The 9,298-nt window shown below is 43.9% G+C and overlaps 1 protein-coding gene across 5 annotated transcripts in view; it reads left to right on the top strand.

Moving 5' to 3' along the window:
* Positions 1 to 8,963, top strand: part of AGAP1 (ArfGAP with GTPase domain, ankyrin repeat and PH domain 1) — a 402,392-nt gene extending 393,429 nt beyond the window's left edge. For all 5 annotated transcript variants that reach the window (XM_088467751.1, XM_088467750.1, XM_088467753.1 and 2 more), the window contains 2 exons: positions 2,232 to 2,487; positions 4,474 to 8,963. In XM_088467751.1, coding sequence (XP_088323877.1) covers positions 2,232 to 2,487; positions 4,474 to 4,692 — 475 coding nt within the window. In that variant the 3' untranslated portion in view covers positions 4,693 to 8,963. The remainder of the gene's footprint in view (positions 1 to 2,231; positions 2,488 to 4,473) is intronic.
* Positions 8,964 to 9,298: the final 335 nt, after the last annotated feature.

Below are 9,298 nucleotides of genomic sequence, written 5' to 3'. Positions count from 1 at the left end.
GTACCCAGTTTAAGCAAGAAATAAATCTGCTACAATAAGGCAATTATCAGGTAAAACAATGGAAACAAAGGTGTTTTTGCCCTGGGGTGCTTCACATTTCTTTGTGTAGGGTTCTCTGAGGCCTCATTCTGTTAATAAGATAAAGCTTGTTTAGCAGTAGAGCAAATGTTCAGCCCACCTGGGAAATGGCCATTGGCTAATGACGGGCGATTAGACCTAGAACCATTCACCTCACTCAGGTAAAAGTTTGAGAAACAAATCACAGGTAAAATGCTTTGATGGTCGCCCCCTATAACGTATCCGCAGCTCCCTTGTGATGTGCTGACAACTCATTGTGATCCCTTGCCAGGGGTGGGAGATGTGGGGTCGCTAAAGGGGCGCCCTGCATGTACAGGAAACCATGTAAAACTAATCCAGATTTACTCTCTGAGGAAGCTGTTTACACAGAGGGATTAGAAGCGGATTAAAGTTAACCCGACACTAGATTACCTCCAAGAGTGTAAACACAGCCAGAGGCCCTGACACGGAGCCCTTCCCTCCTCACCAGGGGTCCCCTAATAACAGAGAGAGGGATTAAACCACCGGCCATTGCATCAGAAATGAGACCATTGAAGACTGGAGAAGACAGCCTGTCATTTGCCAAGCTCCGAGCATTCTGGGAAATGTAGGCCTACAGTATCTTTAGACTGAACTGTAGGTTGCGAAAACCTTGTGTACGGCACCACATTTACTCAGCGACACGCGAATAGCTCTGCCAGCGTAAATTCAAATATAGCTAATTAAAGCAGGTTAAACCGCTTCCTTCTTTCACAGCAAACTATATTGTTATGTCATTTGCAGTTCCTTTCACTTTATGATGTTCTGTATATAGCACACACACATTCCGCTATACAGAGAATGTCAGTCAGTCACATCAGTCTCTGGACCAGTGGAGCTTGCACTCTATATTCCCTGCTACATGGACTCGCATACACACCAGGGTTATTTGTTTCTTGTTGTCAGAAGCCAATTAACCTACCAGCCTGTTTTTAGAGTGTTGGAGGATAGTCATGCAAACACAGGGAGAACATACAAACTCTACACAGATAGTGCCTTGGTCAGAAATGTAACTCTTGACTACAGAGCTGTGAGGCAGTAATGCTAACTACTACACCCTCCGTGCTGCCCAATGCAAAATGTCCACCATTTATAAGTAGGATTTACGTACTTTTGTGTTATTCTGTGGGCATTCAGTAGGCATTTATCTCTGCACAGATCATTTTATTTCTCTACCTATGCCAATATAAGTGATGACACTCTGATTCAGTTATTGAGTTGGAATTGCATTAACCCCATTTATCAATTACCTACGCACTATGGGGTCCGCTTCCTGCGTCTGTGAAGTGCCTGCTTCCTAGTGAATTAAATGTCTGTCACAGGCTCCCAGATGCATTATACACTGCATTCTCAGAATGGCTGCCTCTACTATGTGTACAGACAACTAGTGCCCCCGGTGGACAATATTGTGGTGAAAACCAAAGTGTGCATGAATGCATTACCGGTATTTATTTATTAAGTTTCTTATATAGTGCAACATATTCTGTTGCGCTTTACAATTGGATACATTAATAGAACAAAACTGGGTAATGACAGACAGACCTATAGGTAGGAAGGCCCTGCTCGCAAGCTTACAATCTGTATGATTTGCTTTACTAAGTCAAAAACAAAACCAAAGCTTCTCTCGGTCATGGGAATACCTGCATTTTACTTCTTGAAAACCTTAAACATGTAATTATGGTTTGTTTATTGTTTAGATGATTTATTATTTGCGTACACACAACGATTATTTTAACTATTTAACTATAACGACGTAGTTAAATCGTTTAAAATATCGTTCATATAATCGTCCAAGCGCGCTCCCGTTTGTAGTTCATCGTCCATTCTGACTGTCTAACATAACGATTTTCGTTCAGAAAATCGTTCATGTTGTACAGAATGAACGATGTCCATTCACTGTATGCATGACTAAAAAATCGTTCATGAAAATCGTTGACAAAATCGTTCATTATTTTAGTAACCAACGATTTTTGTAAACGGTTTTCGTTCACTTTTTTAAGGGAAAATCGTTAACGAAAATTGTTGGTTACTAAAATCGTTACGTGTGTATGCTGCTTGACTATCAGATGCGATTTTTTTTGTGGGATGTAAATGAATGAGTTTCATGACCTTTCCCTTTTGTCTGCTTCCACCAGGGAGGAAAAGGAACGCTGGATCCGGGCAAAGTATGAGCAGAAACTTTTCTTGGCCCTGCAGACCTGTCGAGACCTGCCCTTAGGACAGCAGCTACTGAGAGCGACTGCAGAGGAGGACCTGAGGACGGTAATCCTGCTCCTCGCGCACGGCTCTCGGGAGGAAGTGAACGAAACCTGCGGCGAGGGGGACAGGCGCACATCATTGCACCTGGCGTGCCGCAAGGGGAACGTGGTACTTGTGCAGCTGCTTATATGGGTGAGTGCAGGAAAGACGCTCCTATTTCTAGTGTTCCTGTAAGAGGGTGAGAGCTAAAATGACCACAAGGGCGGCGCTCAAGCCATACAGACTGGTGGCTAGTTTGGGCACACTTGGGCATGGCCATGTTTTGTGGATCTGGTTGTATGGCAGAAACAACATACTGTAAGGGAGAGCAGCAATGTTGTCATCAGCCGATAATCGCCTCTCGTTTAGTTTCCGGTGATTTGACCACGCTGCAGTGCTAGGGTTTGAAGATTATAACGTGGCCAACATTACCTAACAGCAGTGTACTCTGCTTTCAGGGCTTTGTGCTGACATAATGCAACTTTATTTTATCATGGAAACAATGCTCTGATTTTAATATGTTTTGTTTTAATCTTTACTTAGAGGTTCGGTCATTTTTCTCATGACCTGCAAGTTACAGCTGTCATTATACCAGAGCTTTGGTCCAACACTTGCCACAATTTGGTTAGTGACTTGGTCAATAACACATTGTTATAACATATTAGGGTTCACCATGACTGGATGAATTGTATGACAACTTCATCAGCTATAATTGTGTATGGTGCAAAAACAAACGACATGGATACTATATCTAGGACTGGGCTCCAGTGTTTAGATGGTCACAGTACAAACAGGCTACAAGTGGTGTGGGGGAGGAATCGGTATGATATACCGCCGGACGTTAGCCTGGCGGATGTCATACCGACGCTGGAATGCAGACAGTGAGGATCCCGACGGAGGTGAGTACCCCACTATCACTAACCTCCCCCCCCCCACCCAACCCTCCCTTAGGGGTGCCTATCCCTAACCCCCCCCCCCTGTAAGTGCCTAACCCTCCCTCCCCCTAGCCTAACCCTCCCGGGGGAGGGGGGCGGGTCCTAAGCCTAAGTCCCCCACGGGAGCCCCTAACCCTCCCCCGCGCGGCTGTCCCCGCCCGGCTTACCTTCGTTTGGTCTGCCGGGCGTCGTGCTCCCGGCGTAGGTATAATGACAGGCGTCAAGGTTACACAGTCGGGAAGCCGGCGGTCGGCATTTAGACCGTCTGCTTCCTGACTGCATCCCGTGGGGGACCACGAGACTTGATCCTGTTACATACAAAAAACACAACAAAGTTTATTTAAAAATAAATAAAGAAAAAGTCAATTTTATTTTAGTGAAGTTCTGTCGTACAGAATAAATTGCAAACTGTTCCTTTATATGGAATTCTATGTTACGTTCTAAACTATTTAGAACATTTTCCTGTAAGGATAAATAAACTGTGCGGCATGTGAATTCCAGGCTAAAATAATTGTTCCAGCGGATGTCCTGAGTCAGAGATTACCGCAGTGTTTCCCATACTCTGTCCTCAAGGCACCCTATTGGCGGGCACCAACAGCCGGCAAACTATATTTTGTCCCGCCCATCGGTCAGTGTGTACACACAATATATCTGTGAAAGTTCGTCCTTCACAAATATATATATATATAGCGCATCAGCTGTGCAGCACGGCAGGTGCGATATTTTGTGCAGATATATTGTTCAGTGTGTACAAACGATCAAATGACCGAACGATATATTGGGCGTAGAATCCATTGAATATGATGGTACCAATGCCCGGGCATATTCATTGGAGTCTTCTGGGTCAACCTATCGGGCGGACGATTGGTAGTTTGTGTGTGCACAAGATCGTTTGTTCATAAACCTTACCAATCATTGGATTGGCCGTTCATCCCAGTGTGTACCCCCACATAAAAGTCCAGGTTTTAAGTATCTCCATGTTTGAGCACAGCGGGTTAAATCAAAATGACAGGTACTAAGAAGTCATCTGTGCTCAATCATGGATATTCTTAAAGCCTGGACTGTTGCGGTGCCCAGAGTTTGGGAACCACTGGATTACGGTGCATGCCACAAGTGTGGATATCGGCCTTATAAATATAATCCAGCTATACACTGCCATTATTTACTTTGACGCTTACACTAGGTCTCTGTCGTTTCTCCTCAGTACGGTGTTGATGTGATGGCTCGGGACTTCCATGGAAACACGGCGCTAGCGTACGCCAAGCAAGCTGTGACCTCAGAGGTGCGGGATCTGCTGCTGCAATACGGTTGCCCCGATGAACAGTTTGTGCTCATGGCAACTCCCAACCTCTCCCGAAAAAACAATCGTAACAACAACAGCAACACAGGGGGCGGAGGAGGCTTGATGCCCACCTTAATCTAAAACAGAACAAAAAGGATGTTACGGAAAGGAGAATCGAGCACCACTCCCCCCCCTCGTACCGCACGGGGAGGAGTCAGGAATGACATGGGGAGGGGGGGGGGCGTGAAAGCACCAAGTACAGAACAAGGGGGAGAAGAGGACTAAGCCTTCGCTAGCATTTGGGAGGCAGGAAGAACGACACACGGAGGAAAGGAGGCAGAAAGCTGTCAGTTATGTGCACATTTCACCTCTACCCCAGCAGAACACTTAGGCTCTGCTCTCATCTGACAAGCACTGCTCCGCATAAATCACACGCAGGCACTGAGTTTGTCAGGTTTGAGGCTCCAATGATGCTATGTGTCAAATCACTTGGAGCTAATCTGTCCTCAGAGAATGCTGGCTTCATTACACTTGTATAGTTGAGTTCCCTCAGCCTGTACCGCTGTTTAATAGGACATGATTACTCATCATGTAGAAGGGAGCATATTAGCTGAGGAGGAAGCGCTCTCCACGCACTGCTGATTACAGGGATGTGATTGCAATATTCTTACAAGAATCATATTAGGAGAGACATTCTGGGCCTCATCTTCAGACTCCTTGTCATAATCTCGCTGCGCTTTAAAGGGTCTCTTCCTCTAAATGTAGCCCCCCCCCCTCTCCCCTAAAAAAAAAAAAAATTGGGAACAAAAAAAAATATTGTAAAAAAAAAAAAACCTTTTGCAGGGACAGTTTAGAGCGTCTGTTTTTACGTCACCTTTACAAATATTATGCATTGTGAGATTTTTTTTTTTTTTTCTTTTTTTTAAGATATATATATATTTTATTTTTCTTTTTTTTTTCTTTTTTTTTTTACAATTTACAGAAATTATTTATTTTATAGACAACACGCCAGCTGCCTGAGGTGCCCCGGTTAATGGGCTCTGTTCCTGTAAAGCACACGCGTTGCACCCCTATTCTATTGTTTCAGTACATCTGGGTCACATCGTCTCGCTGATTTGCAAAAGAAAAAGAGAGAGAGAGAGAAAAAAAAATTCCTCATAATTGAAGTGGTTACATGGATGAGCGCATTTATTTTTTTTTCTTCCCCTTGAAGGCTTACATAAGAGTCACTAATTAGGAGTAGTTTTTGGACTGAGGGAAATGAAACATATTTTCATGGAGAGTGCTCAGTGCAGAACACATACAGTAAGGAGCACGGCCAGCCGTGTACGTACAGCGCCGTGTTATCCGTGTGCAATGTATTGGAGCGCTGTGGTGCTATATTTGGTATAATGAGAAGTGACTGTGGTTAGAGGACTGTACAGATCATTAATAAAGATGGAACCCGTTTTTGGTAGACTAGGCCCGAGCAGAGGAGTAACATCCCACTTTTCTCGTTCTTCTTATGTCAGATCTATTTCAGGATAACTATGCACATAGTTCAGGGAATAGACCGTATTCTATAAGTGTACAATTCCAACATTTCCGCCAATTCTTCAATCCTCGGAAACCAACGTCTAAAATGTTTCATTTAGTACTTACTCTACTCGCTGTAAAAAATAGACACATATTGGAGCACACGACAATGGTAAACACAACACAATCACATTTTCCGTAAAGATAAATCCGGTATATAAAGCACTGCACAATCACAGGGCACCATTTTCTTGTATTATGACAGTTTTGGGCTATAATATTGTCCGTCCTTGCGGATTTCGTTGCCAGCTTACCTTTTGTGATTTTAACCAAATATCTGTCAGGTGCTGACCTCCGACGGGAGGTGTGTGAGGTCATCGCACCTGGAGGTAGAGGGCGGAACCGAGCGGCCAGGCGCCCTCTTTACCGCCCGCTCACTCAGAACAGCAGCTGAAGTCTGGGTACATGACCTATAGTCCTCCCACGGATGTGGCCAGATTGCTTTCTAGCTCTGGCTGTTCTGCATTGGGGCCCAATTACGGGATTGTGATTGAAAGGTCAAGAAAATACTGCAATAACATTGATAAAAGGAAGGAACCATTTGCTAGACCAGGGACTAGAAATAACTCAAACAGTCTAGATATACCTGTTTTGCTAAAAGCAGAAATATAAGATGATAATACAAGGTTGGGGGACTCTTACTGCCGCAGACCCTCTATGAGAGGCAGTCACCCTATATGTGCCAGCAATTGCCTAGCTACACAGCACCAATTCCAAGTCCCAAAACAGCTGGAGAGCTCCAAGTTGTCTAATCTTGAATTCAGAAAACCAGCTGGTCTCTGAAGATCTTTCAGTCCTCATTGCCATGTTTTCCATTGTACATGTGAGGATGTATCCTGATTTTTGAGTTTCATAAGCCTTGTCAGACAGTGTCACTCAGATTGATTAGCACGTAAAGGTTATCTTTACAGTTGGATTAAACTTTTGTTTACAGGTAAACTTTACAGAAAACATTTCAGGCACGAGTGTTGTAAATGAAAGTATTGTGTCCTGGTATAGCCTTTTTATGTCACCAGATCATCGCGGTGCGTTATTTGCTAGAATAGCACTGCCGTGGTAACGCGTGTGCATTTTGCAACCCCCAAGGCACCAGTTAAACACTTCTGCTCACCCCCCTCCCGCTGCAGCTAAAAATAGTAAAACCTTTTTCGTAGGTGATCGCGCAGCTTTAACTACAGGCCCAGTAATGCATATTCAACCCAAATTCACTCTTTACGTCTTACAAGAAATGGATAGTAAACCTCTTTAAGCCTGCAGAACAGAAATAGCTGGTAAACTGCTCGGCCAGTATGTTATATATTTTACTCGATGTGACCAGGTTGTGGGCACCATGTAGTCAGTCTTCATCTGCATGTCTGGGTTGTCTGTAGCTTTAAATGGAGCTATATGGATCCAAATCACCAGAATGGTCTCCGCAGTAGCTGGTGATTGATGTGCGGATCTTATTGAGCGGCAGTGACCTGCCCAGTAGTGTGATTTATGTTAGGGCAGGGCTGTCTGTGCCAGGGGCAGTGTCATGATGTGATGAGGACAATGGATGCACAGTAAGCAGAGAGCCACAGGCGGAGAGTTAGCGGAACGAGGATCCCGCCAATCCGATGCTGGAAAATCGTTATCAAATTAACCTCCTATATGAAACGAGGTCGACACACCCAACTTGTCATATCTTCAGAATTCACGAATATCCGTAGTAGAATAAGTTACATGCAGGTAGCTTCCCATTCCTGTGCACGTTGAGAACCTGAAGCAAAGCGAGACAGCGTAAATGGGTAACAGTCAGTGACTAAATTTGTATATTCACACTACACAGTCTGATCCCCAGATCTCCACACTTTCCTCGTTGTCAGACAGCTTTACCCAGCTGTACGTAGCACTTTTCAAAGGGAGGAAATGGGATTATGTTTTGGTTTAATTTTTTGTTTTGTTTTGTTTTTTTGTTTAATTATGCCAGATGGCAGCACAAGAAGATAATATGCCTCCTGGATATATTGTTGTTGAATCACACCTTTTGAACAGTGAAGTGACATATTGTACACTGCATGCTAGTGACCAATACGCTGGAGGAACCATTCTTCGGAAGAGCAGGGGCCAGTTAGCCATATATATATGGCACCCCAAGGACTAGTAATCTCTCAGCCATGACGCATCTACACGTTTTGCATTACGAAGGGGTGGGGTGTGGAGGGGGTTATCTCGCTCAATATGGGACACTAACATTGAATCGCTCTACAAAAAAAAGAAATCCACACTACAGACATCTGAGAGTTCTCTGATTGATTTTTATTGTTATTTATCAGAACTTGGCTATATTCTACAAGGTGACCCTACAGCCTTCCGCAGTGTCTAACCTGCGCCCTGAAACCGCACAGAGCCACCTACGGCCATGGCGCCTAAGTTGTGAGATTCCTTTCTGAGTACAGTGCGCGAGCACTACAATAAAAGGGAGTACCTGAGATGGAGAAGAAGCAGGAGATGGATACAATGTATTGTCATCTCCTCCAGGCAGAGAGTCCGGCTTCAAAACACATCCACCCCATGAACTTTGGAAGGGGCACTCTTATTTAATAATTTTTTTTTTTTAAATCTCTTTGGACCGGATGCGGAGACCGTTACTGCCCCTCGAGTAGTGTGTACCTTATTCCCGATCACCACTCTGCAACGCCTCTATCCCAAGGTGTTACCTGGCAGAGTTCTCTGGGTTTTGTTTTTTTTTTTTTTTGTATTTTATTTCCCGTGTCTGTTGATTATGTTGTCTAAGTTATACAGAATTCTTTTGTATCGTGTCTTATTAGAGGATGCAAAATGTATGGAAAATAAAAACTGAGGAAAAAAAACAATTTGAATAGAAACAATCTGGTCCTGTTTTTGACTTTTTTAGATCATTTTAAAGTCGGTCTGTAAATCCGTCAGCCGGCGCTAGGTGTGTCCCGGATCATCTTACCTGCTGGTTCTGGAAACTGACATGAAAGCGCATTCTTAGGGGGAGATTTATCAAACCTTCCACAGAGGACAAATTGAGACTTCCATAGCGACCATTCAGATTTTATCTATCATTTTATATAACGTACGAGATAAATTTTTGATCGCTATGGTAAACGCCTCCATGTCCTCTTTTAAAGGTTTAATAAAGCTCCCCCATAGTCTTAGCCGTTTTGCCTCAATCAGTGATAAG

Source organism: Taudactylus pleione, unplaced genomic scaffold (assembly GCF_031769625.1).
Source record: "Taudactylus pleione unplaced genomic scaffold, aTauple2 ptg000074l, whole genome shotgun sequence".
NCBI classification, from domain to species: Eukaryota; Metazoa; Chordata; class Amphibia; order Anura; family Myobatrachidae; genus Taudactylus; species Taudactylus pleione.
This window is presented reverse-complemented; position numbering and strand designations above follow the sequence as displayed.